The following is a 17,717-nucleotide window of genomic DNA, read 5'->3' as shown; positions in this document are numbered from 1 at the left end:
TCTCTCTAGTCTATTTCACATGGCTTATTATTGTGATTTTTTTTAAAGTGTCTTGAACACCAGCTGTTACAAAAATACATATTACTTTATAATAATAGAAGTACAAATCGCCAGTTAGTTATCATATTGCTGATTCTACAATCTGTTTTGCACATCGATAGCTAACTTCGTGCAATGGTCCACTAGGTCAGGTTTTGATCAAGATTTACAATCTATGTAAAAAAAAGGAATTTAACTGTCATAAATATATTTGGCCTATTTTTGTTATTAAATAGCTGTATCTATAATAGGTCCCGGATGTGATAACGCCTGCTTCCTCTCTTGTACAGCAGTAACCAGCTTCCTGTAGGGTCCAAGAGGAAGACCCAGCGACTTCATATCGCTTTCTGTGAGCAGCATGAGCGCATCCAGGTCGATCTGCTCGTCTTTGAACTTCTGGATGTAGTTGGAGAGCCCCCAGGCTGTTAGGAACCTCTCAAGGGAAGCGTAGCCTGTTTCTTCGGAGTCACCTTCTTCATCTGAGGTTATTGTTGAGCTACCTGCATTCCGAAAAGTTGGCATTAAAATATAAATTTAGACTGTTGTTAAGTTGGTGAAAAATTGTCTGGTAATAATGGTCAATCATTTGGAAATGGAATCTACCAGTGGAAGGCTCCTTTGCACAGGATGCCAAGTGCCAACTAGATTACAGCGTATTTTTCTGCCGTGAAGCAGTAATGGGTAAAAGCATTATTGTGTTTCGGTGTGAAGGGCGTCGCGTCGTAGCTACTAAAATTACTGGGCAAATGAGACTCAACATCTTGTCTCAATTTTTGGGTTTTTCAAGAAGGGCACTGCATTGTAATTGGCAGTCCGTATCAATTACCATCAGCTGAACGTCCTCCTCGTCTCGTCCCTTACTGAAATAAAAAAAAAATGCTCCAGGAAAACACTGCACATTTATATCTGCTGCTACAAACTGTGTCTGTTACCGGAGTGGGCAGAGTTCCACTCAGCGGGTTGGTAGGCGTGGCGTGCGAGCGAGCCCGCAGACCCGATGGACACGTCCTCACCGACTGTGCCCGTACCGCTGATGGCACCCGCCGGTAGGGCACTCAGAGTGGCTGTTATCGACCGTCTGGAAATAAATACATAAAAGTTTGATAAATCCAAATATATAAGCGCTCATATTATACATTTTAAAGTAGTTTAAATACAGACAAGTTTTAAAATTAAAGAAATAAGTTTGTATAGTATCAGCTGATCTATTTAAAAATAAAATATAACATTTGACTGCACAATGTCCAAAAGTTTCGGCATGTCCGAGTCGAAAAACATTTATTATAACTAAACTAACAAATATATGCTGACATTTACTTTCCCACATAGTTGATGAAGAGTTTAAAAAAATGATTGAGAAAAAAAAATATTTCAAAAGTTATAGTATTTACCCCGCCTTGTTGGCTCTATAAATCAACACCATAAGCCAGTAAACACAATTTTTTAATGTAAAAATAGCAACTAAGCTATTTAAATGGTCGTTGTCGACGGTTACTGCTCGAATCCCAAGCCCGTGAACGCTGGAGTGCCCCAAGGCTGTGTGCTATCTCCCACGCTGTTTCTTCTGCATATCAATGATATGTTGGACACCGCCAACATAGATTTCTATGCAGACGACAGCACTGGTGATGCCGTATACACGGGCCATGCAGGTCTCTCTCGGGAAAACGTCGACTAGTGCCGGGAGAAACTTGTGTCTTCTATCGAGTCCTCTCTCGAGAAGGTCGCGGAATGGGGTAAGTTGAACCTTGTCCAATTTAACCCCCAGAAGACTCAAGTTTGCGCGTTTACCACTAAAAAAAACCCATTTGCCGTATCACCGCTCTTCGAGAACACTTCCTTTAAAGCCTCGCCTAGTATCGGAATACTGGGTCTCGAAATCTTGAGCGATTGCCAATTCCTATTTAAATTTCTTTTAAAAGTTTGACAATCATTTATATTTTTCTTACGATGTTGCTTTTTAAATGAATTTAATTGTTTAGGCCCTAGCTTCGCGCTTAAGAGATGCAATTTTATTGTTCTCGAAATAATGTTTTTGTAAGTAAAAAAGGGAAAAGCAAACATTTTAACTATTCTATTATTTTAAATATTCCGCACCAGCTTCCTTGTTCGGTGTTTCCGGAACGATACGACATGGGTAACTTTAAAAAAAAGCGCGCACACCATCCTCAAAGGCCGGATCGCTCCTGTGATTCCTCTGGTTTTGCATGAGAATGAATGCGGTGATCACTTAACACCATATGACCCGCAAGTTTGTCCTAATTTTTCCATAAAAGAAAATCTGAATCTGACGAACGCAGCCCTATTACATTGACTCTGCTATCCATACATCTGTTCGTATGTCTGTCAATCAATGGGCTGTATTTCATATGCAGCAATACTTAGAAAGCTGACTTTTAACATATTTTACTAATGCAGATTGTTGGTATTACAACAAATTATAAAAACAAATATGGCTAATTTCAAGATCACCAACATGCGAAATATAAAAGACGTTTCTTTATTGCATGGTTTTACAAAAAACCTGCGCACCCGAAGACGAGTGGTCGTCATTTCGTAATGTTAAATAATACTAAAAGAACAAGGAAGAAATTTTTATCTGTGCTATAAATTCCTAGTATTGTTGGTTTTGCTAATCGCTTTCACCCTAATCGTACCAGAAACTCTTTTGGGTGTTTTTTGCCATTCAGCACAGTTTCAGATTTGACCATCCACACCGTCTTGAAAATCAATCATATTATAAATTTTCAAAGTATCTTATATTTTTTGTAAATACTGGGCGGCAATTTGTTTTATATTAAATACAATTTTTATGCAATATAAGAAACGTGTTAAATTCTCAGCTTTCTGCATTTCTTCTTTAGTTCACGCATGACTCACTATTTATATGCTGCATGGCTGGTGATATTTGGCTGCATTTAGTGCTCGACCGATGGTGAGCGCTGACGCGTAGCTATAACAATGAACACTTTTGAACGTGTACGGACTTGTACAGAGCTTAGGAATTGCCACGTCGCGCTGACGAGAATGGAATGGAAAAGGTCCGCTGATGCCAAGGAGTATAATAATATATAGGGAAAAGAGAGCCCTCTCTACGCATTAAGAGCTGTCTATTTGAAAACAAGCGCCACCTGGAGATTGGCCCCGAAAATAACTATATATAAGCTCGAAATTATAAAATTAATTTTTAATGTTGTGACGCAATTAAATAACTAACTCTACTTTTTAATGTAGGTATTGCAATTTTTTACCATGTTGAAATTGCGCGCAGAGTTAGTTATTTAAATTTGTCACATCATAGAACATAAAGGACAGATTTAGTAGTGTAAATATGCAAAATGGAACACGAGAGCTAAATACACGCGCAAAGTAAACGCTAGAAGTAGCCGCCATTTTATGACCAGTGGGCAGTGACACAAAGAAAAGTTGAAAGGTTTCAAAGCGAATGACAGCTGACAAAGCTTTCATTTTCGGGCCAACTAACAGATGGCACTACAGTCTTCTGAAAACGTCACTGTAAGGCATGTGTCCCACCCCTGGCTGATGCGTTATAAGACCCGGAATCCACCAAAGCGGAGAGGAGAGGATATTTTGATAACCAATCAGATTTCGTTATTTCCACATCTCTCCGCTTAGCTTCGGTGGAAATGGATCAAGCGGAGAGGAGAGGAGATGTCTCATTTGTCTATAGAATTTTGTGCAGCGTCGAGTGATCAAACGGCGCGGCGGGGCGGTGATGCGTGAAGGCGAATTCCCCTCTACCGTCTCGCACATCCGAAAGCGTTGTTCTATGCACAGCTCACATCTCCTCTCCGCATTGGTGGATACCGGGCCTAATAGATGTTGGAAGTAGGAAGCGGGGAGGCGATCACACGGACCTGTAGGCACTTGCGACTAATAATGCAACAAATAAAAAGTCGCGCGATGTATCCACACTTTCATTTATTTTTATTGATACAAAATTAATTACATATTTACAACGATATTCGAGTACCGAGTACCGTGTTAAATATCGCTAGTGTTTCACCAGTCATACAGTATAGATAATAAATTGTTACTCTAGAACGAATGTGAAACAATACGGTCCTTTTAATAGAATATCTACAACATTTAACGATATCAACTATCATGACATTGAGATCTTTCACGACACGTCTTAACGTACGCAAGTCTTATAGAAAAAAAGTTTATAAGGTAATAGTGTGTGTTAGATTGTTAACTAGTTGAGTACTTATTAATTCTTAACTATATTTTTATAATTTAACACTTATAATTGTACAGTTTTATATTAGAATTAAGAATTAAGTTACTTAAACTTTCTTTTTGTAAATGTTAACCAAACCAATTCAACCTAGAACTAGTATGTAAGTGCCTATCAATTATTAATGTTGAGTTATTGTTGGTACATCTAATAAAAAAAAATTAAAATAAAAATTGATTACGAAATTATTTATTTACCTGAAAGCGACACTGCCGAAGCCTGGTCTGTCGAATATGCTAGCTGGTTCCTGCAGCATTACCTCCTGGCCTAGCCCACTATCCTCGTTCTGAACTGCTGCCATGAAATCTGGTTGACTTGCTGATCTGGAACCAGTAGTGGTTAAACTCTGAGACAGTTTAAGAGAACGCACAAGCATTTTTTTTTTCTGTAACTCCATTGGCTCTTTGCATATTGGCGTATATAAGAAGACTAGCTGACCCGGGAACGTTGTATTGCCATATAAAGTAATAAAAAAAATCAATAGTTAAAATTTTTGGGGTATAAAAAAAATGCAACCGATTTTCAGACCTGCCAAATATATCGTAATACAATTATTGTATTCGATTGGTATCTTACAACCCTATAGCGGTTTTGTGAAAATTTTAAGTTATATGTATTTCTCAATGCTGAACCATAATAGAATAATTTCATACAAATCGGTTCGGAGATTCGGAGGAGTTTGGTGACAAACACCGGGACAAATAAAATTTGAAAAATTTGATGAAGCCACAACCTGAGAGTTGAACAAAGCAAACAGAATTTTATAACGAGGCGGTACTCGAACGATTAGCTCAGTTGGTTAGAGCACCGGCACGGAACGCTGGAGGTCGTGGGTTCGAGCCCCACATCGTTCATAAAATCTTGTTTTTCAAATTTTATTTGTGTATTAATCCTAGAAGTGAGGGTTATCACTTTAAAAACATAACATATTGTTTAGATTTATAAGAGCGACATCTCAAGTCAACTTCCTAATATGCAAATATTGGGGTTGAGCAGGTTATCATCTGTAAAGTAGATCCTGTAGATGAAGCCACAACCTGAGAGTTGAACAAAGCAAACAGAATTATATAGCGAGGCGGTACTCGAACGGTTAGCTCAGTTGGTTAGAGCACCGGCACGGAAGGCTGGAGGTCGAAATCTGTTCAAATTTTATTTGTGTATTACTAAATTGTGGATATCTACCAGCGTTGTACGTACTGTCAACAGTACATCTGAGCGGATGGTCTAAGCCCTAAGGCTCAGATTCTAAGCCATCTCAGTGCTTAAGAGCTCTGTCTATGTATATTGTATGTATGTGTGTGTATCTTGGGCCAGTCAGTCGGAGAAACGAAATGCGAAATTTCAGAGCCCCCAAATCCACTTTTATTACTAGAACTGTGGAAAAATAGGTCGCTAATGTTGATATAGAATAAACCATTGGATATAAAATGAACCGTGAGTTACATACAACTCTAGGCTATGTAAAATTATCTAAATTAATATTATAAAGAGGAAACATTTGTGTATTTGTATGTATGTCTGTAATGTTTTCACACAAAAACTACTGGACCGATTTCAAAAATTCTTTCACCATTAGAAAGCTGCATCTTCACGAAGTGACATAGGCTATATTACATTAAAAAAATAGGGATCCCTAATAAAAATTGAATAATATAACCCAAGGCGTGAATAAAATTGTTATCAATTTTTTTATTAAATACCGTTTTATACCTGTAAAATAAGTTTGAAATTATTAAAATCGGAAATTCCATTCAAAAGATATAACGAATTTAAAAATGTCAATCTAAAGAAAACAATCCATATATACATATAATATGAAAATGGTCTTTGTTTAAGAAAGACTTCTATGAAGCTACACAATATAAAGGACGACAGGGAAATCTTCAAGAGAGCAAAACAACGCCATAATAACACGAGAGATACTAAAACAATTAAGTACATCAACGATGAGCAGGGTGTTCTACTTACTAGCAACGCAGATATTTGCAAGAGATGGGAAGAATATTACTCGCACTTATTAAATGAAGCCTACCCGAGCGAAAAACTCATCAAAACACCACCAATTGAAGGCCCAATTTTGGTTGTCACTCCAGACGAAGTCAGAGCGTCCATCGGACTCATGGCAAATAACAAGGCCACTGGGCCCGATGACATACCAGCAGAGCTCTGGAAAACATTGGGAAAGCACGGAGAAACCTTTCTCACGTACCTCTTCAACAGAATTATTACAGATGGGATACCAGCTACATGGCGTGACAGCTTTCTTATGCCATTTTATAAAAATAAGGGTGACATAAGACTATGTGAAAACTATGGAGCCATCAAATTAATATCCCACACCCTTAAAATCTGGGAAAGAGTAATTAGCAGAAGGCTTCTAATTCTAATCACCAGTGTGACTGAAAACCAATGTGGCTTTGTCAATGGCAGTCTACCATCGACGCTATCCATACAATACGATATGGAGAAGAAAAGGGAGAGTAAGCAAGATCTACATATGGTCTTCATAGATTTAGAAAAGGCCTTCGACCGCGTCCCCAGAGATCTCATTTGGCAGTCCTTGCCAGCTCAGAACGTAACAGAATGGCTCGTACAACTGGTGATGGACATGTACAGAGAAGTGAAAACTAAGGTGCGCAGCCCCGCTGGTCTGAGTGACCAATTTGACGTGGAAGTCGGCGTGCATCAAGATTCAGCTCATTACTCTTTAGCTTAGTGATGAAACACATTACAGCAGACCTTCAGAAAAAGCCCCCGTGGAACATCTTGTACGCAGATGACATAGCCCTCATTAGTGAAGATGTGGAGGAGCTACAGACCACACTAGAACAATGGCGCAGTGCTTTGGAAAATGCTGAACTGTGAGTGTGTATATGCACTGTAGTTTCTCCAACTCAACACATGGCACCATATAACTCCAGAAAACCCCACTCAAAAGGGTAGAGTTCTTTAAATACCTTGGCTCTATCCTGACGACGACGACACCATGGAGCTCGACGTCTCCAACCGCATTAACACTGGCTGGATGAAATGGAGGGAGCTTACAGGTGTGTTGTGTGACACTAAAATGCCCATACCAATAAAAGGCAAAGTTTACAAAACTGCCGTAAGACCAGCACTAATGTACGGTTCAGAATGCTGGCCTCTCAAAAAGCAGCAGGAACACAGGATGCATGTCACCGAGATGAAAATGCTCAGATGGTCTGGTGGCATCACTCGCTTGGACAAAGTGAGGAATGAGCACATCCGCAGCATTTTTAGAGTTAGGCCAATCCCAGAAAAGCTGTTGGATACTAGATTGAGGTGGTATGGGCATGTCATGAGGCGTCCAAAAGATCATATTACCAAGAGAGTGCTTGATATTAACACCGGACCAAGAGGACGCGGAAGACCCCAATTAACGTGGAAATCAGTAATAAATAAAGATACAAAAAGCCCAAATAGATCCACAGACGACGCAGGACAGAACGTCCTGGCGAAGACTGATTAGGAGAGCCGACCCCAACTAAAATGGCATAGTGCGAGGATAAAGAAGAAGAAGAAAATTATCTTTGTTTGAGGCTCAATTACGCCTAAACCGCTGATCGTATTGACATGAAACTACTACCACTCGATGTGAAATTTATCCTAGATGGTTTATATCTACTTATTTTTCGAATTCCAACGTTCCTTCATTAATTTTATTTCCTTTCCAATTCGTCCAAGGAAGCGGGCAAGAACTTCTATAGACCGTCTTAGTAGATTTTCCACTACCACGAGATCGGTATCGAAGCGAGTGAAACCGCAGGACATTGTTTGTATTTTATAAAATTATTCCTTCATTAAAGAACAGTATTGGGTATAGTTACCTTGTGAGGTTTGTCTTGGGCTCTGTCTCTGTGAATACTTGCGCTAGATTTCCTCTCTGTTGAGGACCGGCGCCAAAAGTTCCCACATACATGACCTCCGAGTCTCGACGCACACCGCTCAATGATGTCACCGACCTGCGACCTGTCACTTCTGTTTCTCCCACCTGTCGTAGATTATAAGCTTTAGAAATAATATCCGTACTTGCTCGGATTTATAAGAATGTACAAAACTTCAAAAAAAAATAACTAATAGGACATCTGGATTCGAACCGGGGTTTTCTGCTTTACGGATCACCCAATGTCCCATCAGAGCTGTTATAGTGTTGTATATAGAGGCGAAATTTAACTTTGTATTCTAATGTTATTGTAGCTGTTTCTCATTAAAACACGGATACAACTACATTATTTTAAATTTAAACCTAGCTAGATCGCTTTATCGCCTCCGAAATCCCCTGTATACTAAATTTTATGAAAATCGTTGGAGCAGTTTCTGAGATTCAGATTATACTCGTATATATATATACAAGAATTGCTCGCTTAAAGATATAAGATTTGTTGGATTAATTAAAATCAATTCAGTGAATGAAAATTGCTGAAGTGATTTATGTAAATAAAATAAATAGATTTCATTCAGAAATACGGTTGTCATCAGTCAGTCTGTAAACACCTAGTACAATTTTCCTTTAACAGTCAACGCACTGGCAATTCTGGTTTTAAAAGAGGCATGTTGTAACCTATTAGTATGCAATAGGGATACAATCTGAAAATAAATCTATTGTTTAATATGGTCCATTGCCAAAAATATTCAGAACTATAATTTTAGAATTTCAGTTTAATCTGGTAACAAATTTATTACATCAGCACCACCCAAGCTATATTGTGCTTCAAGAAACAACGTACGGATCATTGCCCGACTTTAAGGTGAGTCTACATCTACAACCTAACTGACCGGAAAACATAGATGAAAGAAGTGATTTTCACAGATTGATTATAGTAGTGTTTAAAACTAACATTGTGAAAAAAATCCACATCCAGATGTTGCTTGTCCCGCTTGTGGCGATAAAATATATACATTCACGATATTTCGCCACAAACAGGTAGAAAAATACGAATGCAACTATCAGAACTGCTCATCAAACTATTATGAATATCTGCTAATAAATTCTCATTAGGATTGGATGCATATAATGTCTTAAAATCGTTAATCTAAATTCTAAAATATACAATAATAAAGTTTACTTCATCATCATCATCATCATCAGCTGGAAGACTGCTGTACGAAGGCCTCCCCCAAAGATTTCCGCGACGATCGGTCCTGCACTGCTCTCATCCAACATCCTTATCAAATTCATCATCAAGATTACTTAATTACGATTAATTGTCATTATATTGTGAAAATCATACCTTAAAGTCATCATTATTGTTTTTCCTAACAGTGCCGTTCCGCAGTTTGGTCGCTAAAGCTTTCTTATAGACTGCTCCACGGCCCCTCGCGCCAGAGTTCACAGTCCCAACCAGTGCGCTGTACGTAGGTCTGGGTTGCTCGTCCAAAAGATTACCTGGAGAGAATTGGTCATACAGTTAAATGTGTTGAATAAGGCAAGCATATCATGTAGGTTTTATCCGGAGCAGTATTACAACTACACCTATTTTAGCTATAATTATTAAGGCAGGTCTGTGCACGCATCATTGATAATACCACTCTAATTAACACACTGTGGTAAATAAGTAAGCCTTAAAGATTTACCAACAATTTAAATTATAAGACAGTACTGTCCCATCGGAACACTGCAAATGCAGTTACTTCTGCTGCTGCCAAGAGTATATTTATCATACCTTGACTCGTGGACCTCGTCATCTTCTGCTTCAACGCCATCAGCACATTACTCGGACGGTGCGGCATAATTGATACTTCATTATATCCCTCTTCCCATTCTTTTGCTAATTTCTTTAATTCCTTCTCCGCCATAACTTCAGCTTTACTCTGTCTCTTTTGGTATTGCTTCTGTAGCTTCTCCAGGTCTTTTCTAGCTTTCTCTTTATATGATTTGGCTTTCTTTCTGGAAATCATTAAATAGTAGGTTAGCATTATATGAGTATTGTCTTCATTTTTTTCAGTTTGATTTTGATATATTAATATAAGTCAATTTATTCTGGGTTGTACGTCACTGTTTAAAGGGTGCAGGTTAAAACGAAGCCGTGGGATTTGTTCGCTGATGATAAACATACAAAATATTCTCAAAGAAAGTTATTAAGTCTAAGTTTTATCGTCATAGAACACAAATTACACATCATAGAACACACCTGATTGTATTGAGTTTAAAAAAGAGAACAGTTGGTATAGTCGCATAGATATTTTTATATACATAATATTTCATTTTTGTGAATAAAAACTTGGAACGAACATTTATTATATAAGAAATTCGATAATTTCCCGCCTTTTCCCCGTAATAAGATTCTGCTGCAATGGTAACTAAATTTATAATTTTTTTGTTTCATGTTAATTTAGTTTAGTTTAGTTAAATTCAGCAGAAGAAACAAAAAAATTATAATTTTTTTTGTTTCTTCTGCTGCAAACAGTGTTTCTGCAAAACTATTGTTAGAAGATGGAAAATGTCACATGTGTGTCTGACAAATAGACTCACAGAAAAATCACAGGATTTAAGGTATGTATCTTATGTAAATTTAGCTTAACAGTACCAATATGGAGAGTTTGCTTGAAATTGTGGTAAAGTACTCTATTTCACGTGGAGTTTATTACGCCGTTAGGAATCAGGTCTAAATGCTCGTTGAAAAACTTCCCGTGATAGCTGCAGTAGAAACTGAAGTTATGTCTCAAGGTGACGAGCGCAATTGTAGTGCCGCTCAGAATTTTTGGGTTTTTCAAGAATCCTGAGCGGCACTGCATTGTATAGAGTAGGGTGGTATCAATTACCATCAGCTGAACGTCCTGTTCGTCTCGTCCCTTATTTTCATCATTAAATCTGTACAATAATGCGCCGTCTGTACGAAATACTAAAGAGAAGACGTTCACAAAATAACCTAATAATCATACTAACTTGTCATTATTTTCTAATTTTCCCGTAGCCTGGTCGAGAAACCTCAGGATGTCATCCCTGCCGTTAATAGCCGCCAGCTCTTGAGCAGTGTGACCATCGACATCCATGGAGTAGACGTTGGCACCGAAGTTGACCAGGAATGTGACGCACTCTTTGTGACCGCGCGCGGCAGCTAGGTGAAGGGCAGTGTTGCCGAAGTAGTCGCTCTTGTCTGGTTCTCCTCTGCAATTAAAATATTTCTTTTATACCAACGTGCAATACTAGCTGCTATCAGGGTAATAAACCATTGTTCTTAGATTAAGGATTGTTCAATAGCGACAATCGCTTTTTCATTTCTCATACTCGGAAAGTAATGTTGTTCTGATCTGATTATTGGGTGGAAAATGCTGCTTCCCTCCATAGAGAGGGATACAAATTAATTCCCACCTAAGGGCCGGAATGAACTTTAAAAATAGAACTGCTGTGAAGAGTTTTATGCAAAAAAGAACTAATTAGAAAAAATGTTGCGGCCATGTGACTTTCTAAACAGCCAGTCTGAACTTGAAAATTACGCGGTAAGTTCCATATTTGAAATTTAAAAAGTTGACATAAATTGGCAGGATACCAATCTGTGCTTAGGTAAACAACTAGTTTTATTTACCTCATATTCGAAATGAAAAGTAGAGTGGATATAAAAGTATAGTTCCTACTCGGACTATAGCCGACCTCGCTGCGCTCGGGCGTCTAAATACCTCGGAAATTGATTCTTTCGACTCTCGGTTAACAATCTACTATTTTATTACGGCAACTATTAGATGCTTATGTGCGTGGCATCTTGACACTCAATGACATCTTTCATTGTTATTGTGTTATTTTACATTGAATTTAATAAAATACAAAATACTTACTGATGATATGTGATAGCAGTGTCTGTCTTATTTTTTGTAGTGTTATTTTTATAAATTTTTACTACGCAACCCGGCGGCATTATAGTTTCAATTATTAGCAAAGTTTAAAAGAACTTGTGGCACGTCACACATTATTCCAGACTGGCTCGAGTCGCCCACTTGTGCGTAGTATTAGTTGCCGCACTTTGCGACTTCGCCTGCGGTATCTAGTTGGAGCGCAGCGGAGGCCAATCCTTAATCTAAGCCATTGCATAAACTATAGGATAACTTTGAATTAAAGTAAAACAGAAAATATTAATATAATAAGACAATTTATCGCCGTCAATGTTTAAAAGTGATTTCAGTCATGTGAGCGCCGCAACTCATGCGTAGTGTATCTCTTATTATTTTGCAATACTTTATTTTGAAGTCGGTTTTCTTGTTAATTATAATAATAACACTAGAAATAAGGGATTGCTTGCAACTAATTCTAGTAGGCTTCATAAGATATATAATAGCTTTAAGGGTAAATGTATACACTTCTATAATAAAGTCCCAGCCACTGTTCAGGCATTATCTATAAATAAATTTAAATGTTTTATAAAAAAGTGGCTCGTAAATCCTATTACTCCACTGCTGAATATCTAAATGATCGGACAGCCTGGGACTAGATTGTGATTATTTTATAGCGATAGAAATAACTGTACAATATTGTATAATTTTATTGAAAAGAGCGCAAAAAAAATGCTGGGAGAGTTTCTTGCGCCGCTTCTTCTCTCTCAGAGCGCCATTTGTTTCCGAAGCGGTAGTAGTATCTAGTAGTTATTAGAAATCACATCAAAAAGAAATCTAAAGGAATCAATTTTGAGAAAATAAATGCCTTTTAATTTAAAGTGAAACTTATAACATCGCCTCAAATTTTTTCGTATATCTATCGCATGTCGCATTGCAGCCGGCCGATCGTTGAACTAAATACATACATACGGCTGTATATGAATTGCCCACCCATAAGGCGATGCTCGACTTAAAACATTCGCAGATGTAAATATACATATATAATAAAAGCTGGTATTTGATATAACTGTAATATAATAACAGTTCAATAAAACTATATGACATTAATCGGACAATATGAATTATTAGCTATTCGTTTTATGACTTATGTAATAAATTATCGATATGAGAACATGAGTCTCAAAGAGTCTTCCACGTCATAAGGCTGATTGAGGCAACGCTGTACGTAGGCATAAAAGGAATTTATTTTCTCAAAAAGGATTCCTTTAGAATTCTTTTTGATGTCATTTCTAATATACTAGACACTAATACCGCTTCGGAAACAAATAGCGCTCTGAAAGAGAAGAAGCCGCGCAAGAAACTCTCCCAGCGATCTTTTTTTGTGCTCTTTTTAATCAAATATACAATATTGTACTGTCATTGCTATTGTTATAAAATAATCATACTCTAGTTCCAGGCTGTCGGATCACTTAGATATTCAGCTGTGGAGTAGTAGTAGGATTTACGACACAAGCCATTTTTCACATTTAAATTTATTTTTAGATAATGCATGAACAGTTTCTGAGAGTTTATTATAAGGGTGCATACATTTACCCTTAAGCTGTTATGTATCTTATGAAGCCTACTTGAATTAGTTAAATAGAATTAGTAGTCCAAAAATTTTGTGAATTATTTTATGAACGGTCGATAGTATTACTAATGCAATGCAACAGAAGAGGACGGACTACTCGCAATTTTTTATAACCAAAAGAAAATATTTAAGAAATTTTATAGCTACATATTTTAACTGTTGCCTCTCAATATATTCTCGATAATGTAAAATATGTACATAGGAGCATTAGCGAATTTTCTAGAAACAGTGATAATCATAATTTATCGCCTAATACTTGTTATGCCTACTACTTGGTTTAGTCTAGTTAGTAAGTCTGTCGGGCAATGTATGTGCTTAAATAGCATGATCCCAGAAAATGTACAAAAATGTGTTACGAAATTCAAAAAAAAAACGTTTGTGTGGTAAAGGTTACTATGACATAAATGACTGTTAATGATACCACAGATTGGGAATGGAGCGACCGCCCTCAGGCTATTCAATTTATAAATGTTATTGTACCTTATGGAGTAGTATCACCGCAGATTCTCAGAAATAAATAAAACGCGCATAAAGTTCGCGATTATAAAGCCGACTAGTCACCCCGTAAAAAACCGTTCACGAGATTAGCGCGTTGACTAGCCATCGCATTACAGCAGTGCCGTATTAACACTACTTGAAGCTTTTTTTAAGGAAAAAAAACGAGCGTACGGGTCACCTGGTGTTAAGTGATCACCGCCGCTCACATTATCTTGCAACACCAGAGGAATCACAGGAGCGTTGCCGGTGCGCGCGTTTCTTGAAGGTACCCATGACGTATCATCCCTGAAACACCGCACAAGGAAGCTCATTCCCCAGCTATGTAATACGTGGAAGAAAGATCTTTAATAATATATATCCCTATAAGAAGACGTGTGAATATATAGAAAACTAGCTGAATCGACAGACGCTGTTCTGTACATAATAAACAAAATACTGTTTTTATGTATTTGTCATTAATATTTCATAACATCAAGAATTATTTCGTAAATATGCTCCCTGTTGTTATAGTGAAATTGTTTCACAGCAGAACTGTCAAAGCGTGCGTCAATAAATTCTCTCATAGAAAGTATGTCCATACAAAATAAATATTGGAAATAAAAATAATTATGGGTCCCAAATCGAAATAAAAATTATCCTATCCCTCAAGTTTGACCTAACTGCACTCGATGAAGTAATCCACATTAAAATCCGTTCATTAGTTTAGGAGTCCATCGTGGACAAACAACGTGTCACGTAATTTATATATATATTAGATTGTTAATAATTATAAAATAACAATTTTGCGTGTACCTGCCTTCGTACTACTAGACAGGTGGCAAGTAGGTACATAAATCTTCTTATTAAAATAATGCTCATTACGTAAAGAAAGTTCTAGAAACATTTGAGCGCGATCGTCTCGAACACTTTTACTTTTTTCCGTTAAAACAATTGCCGGCGTTAACATTCAACAAACAATACTTTTCCTGTGCTCTATCTACGTTTCATTCGTATAGTTTTAATTGGTGCAGAACATTGCAATACTACTCACAAAAATTCGTCACCTTTTTGCTCTTAATAGTGATTTTCATTATTATAACACTAGAAATAAGGGATTGCTTGTAACTAATTCTAGTAGGCTTCATAAGTCCCAGCCACTGTTCAGGTATTATCTATAAATAAATTTAAATGTTTTATAAAAAAATGGCTCTGTCGTAAATCCTATTACTCCACTGCTGAATATCTAAATGATCAGACAGCCTGGGACTACATTGTGATTATTTTATAGCGATAGAAATGACTGTACAATATTGTATATTTTTATTGAAAAGAGCGCAAAAAAAGAATGCTGGGAGAGTTTCTTGCGCCGCTTCTTCTCTCTCAGAGCGCCATTTGTTTCCGCAGCGGTAGTAGTATCTAGTAGTTATTAGAAATGACATCAAAAAGAATTCTAAAGTAATCAATTTTGAGAAAATAAATGCCTTTTATACCTTTATGCCTCTACTTAATAGTACCTAAATAATTATTTGCGGTTCGCATTAGCATCAAATAATTAATAGATAATGAGAGTTGATAAGACATTTCTTTGACTCATTCGCTTGTAATGTATGCAATCGAGCAGCAATCTAAAATTATTCATTAAAACCATTTTCTTTTATTAACCTAAACACACGTTCAATAAAACCTTTTTAAATTAAATTTTATTAATTATTGGCTAAACCAAGTGCCCCGTCAGTTTGGGCCCTGAGTTTGGAGTCGGTTTATAGAGAACTAGCTGACCCGACAGACGTTGTTCTGTTCAAAATAAAAAAAAACTTGGAATTTCGTAAAATCCGCTGAAATTCTTAGCTGACCTCTACTCGGCGAAAAGAATATTCCTACCAAATTTCAAGTCTTTAGCTCTAATGGTTCCAGAGATATCGTGATGAGTGACTATATACGTGGAAATCTCTTTTATATATATAAAGTTAGAATAGCTGAGAATTGTTGATTAAGGACTGATTTGACCATTAAGGTTTAACGCGATTAGAACACCTTGAGCAAATTTTACGAGTTTAAAAATTCACCAACACAAACTAATCGCGGTTAAACATATTTGATCATGTTTAAGAGCTGTCGCTGTCGTTATCGGAACAGAATCGTTGATATAAAAGAATTTTATTTTCATTAGCAGCTATTTGATACATTCTTAGATAATTTATGCGTCTAGATAGACTGTGATAGCCAATGATATTATATACAATAAAGAGGTAGATATCGCACTAGCGCGCGCAAAATGTTGCAGACAAATTCAGACAATTGTCGTAATTTCATTTAGTCGGCTAATAGCAGCGAGCTAAGCCGAACGTTTTCGGGGCGTGACAATAATAATCTAAAATGCCAACCTGTGTCTTAGGAAAATGTAAAAACTATGTTTGCAAGATATATAAGAGTGAAGGTATTTCATACCATACGAAATTATATAAAAAAACTTCGTATTTGTATTTTATCACGATTTTATTTCTTATTTACAAATAATTCTCGAATTATTAACGTGGTGGTTCGAGCAAGATAGAGAATATGATGTGAACTGCAGCGCGACAAGGACAAATAGTATGTGTCATAGATTAATCAACCAGAAGTGAAATCGTAGGCAGAATACATAGCGTTCGTAACCGCTTGATTGCGAAACTTGAGTTTTCTACTTAGTTAGGGAGCGTCTTTCTTAAATAATATTATGAGGATTATAATAAGTTCTGGCTTTCAAAGTCTTATAATAAAGGTGGTATAGAATGAGATTAATAATAGCAGGCTATTTGATATTTCATTAGTACTTAATCTTGGAATGTATGTAACGTACCAGGAGGTCTACTCGCAAAATCGACAACGACACACTTGGAACGATACGATAATACTCCGAATATACCGCAACTACCCTGTTTGCTGCGGGATGATCATGGTAGTATATTTTAGGACAATTTAGGAAATGATGTAAAAAAGGCGTTGTTGCAGTGAATGTAATACGAAATTTAATATTTTTTAATAAATAAGTGCGTATAGCTGAACTATCAAACTACAAAAACAAGTTTTAGTGTAGATAGCGGACGTAGACAGTAAGTGCTATCTGCTTGCGTAGGAGTTTTTTCAGTAACACTGCCCTTTCGGTATATCCTTTGCTAACTGCAGAAGAATTAATTGATCATTTTCTGTTTCTCCCATTATCTTATTGTAATAAACCCTCAACAGAAATACATTCATAAATAATATCATATACAAGAAATAATAATTGTAAACTTAAAACTGCCGTCGTTAGTAGGGTCAGTAGTTCAACAATTAACCACTCGTACACAATAAGCCTCGTTAACATTTGGCAAACGCGACGTTGCCACCTCGTGCAATATTTAAATTCGGGCGGCGCAAACGATATTTATCCCGCTTCCTAGTTGGCAGCGAGCTCTTGCATCGAGTGGTAGTGTGAGCATCTTTTAATGTAGATATAGCGTGCGTCGTTTTCGTAAGTTGAAAGTAATATTCCCTTTTCTG

General features: G+C 37.0%; 1 protein-coding gene across 1 annotated transcript in view; it reads right to left on the bottom strand.

The window, feature by feature from the left end:
- Positions 1 to 230: 230 nt before the first annotated feature.
- Positions 231 to 17,717, bottom strand: part of LOC126969428 (pre-mRNA splicing regulator USH1G) — a 39,235-nt gene continuing 21,748 nt past the window's right edge. The window contains exons 3-9 of the mRNA XM_050814837.1: positions 11,208 to 11,429; positions 9,985 to 10,208; positions 9,553 to 9,707; positions 8,149 to 8,312; positions 4,498 to 4,623; positions 972 to 1,117; positions 231 to 539 (exon numbers count right to left, since the gene is read on the bottom strand). Coding sequence (XP_050670794.1) covers positions 268 to 539; positions 972 to 1,117; positions 4,498 to 4,623; positions 8,149 to 8,312; positions 9,553 to 9,707; positions 9,985 to 10,208; positions 11,208 to 11,429 — 1,309 coding nt within the window. The 3' untranslated portion in view covers positions 231 to 267. The remainder of the gene's footprint in view (positions 540 to 971; positions 1,118 to 4,497; positions 4,624 to 8,148; positions 8,313 to 9,552; positions 9,708 to 9,984; positions 10,209 to 11,207; positions 11,430 to 17,717) is intronic.

The sequence above is a fragment of the Leptidea sinapis genome, chromosome 18 (assembly GCF_905404315.1).
Source record: "Leptidea sinapis chromosome 18, ilLepSina1.1, whole genome shotgun sequence".
Lineage (NCBI taxonomy): Eukaryota > Metazoa > Arthropoda > Insecta > Lepidoptera > Pieridae > Leptidea > Leptidea sinapis.
Note: the sequence above shows the minus strand (reverse complement) of the source record. Positions and strands in the feature narration are given on the sequence as shown.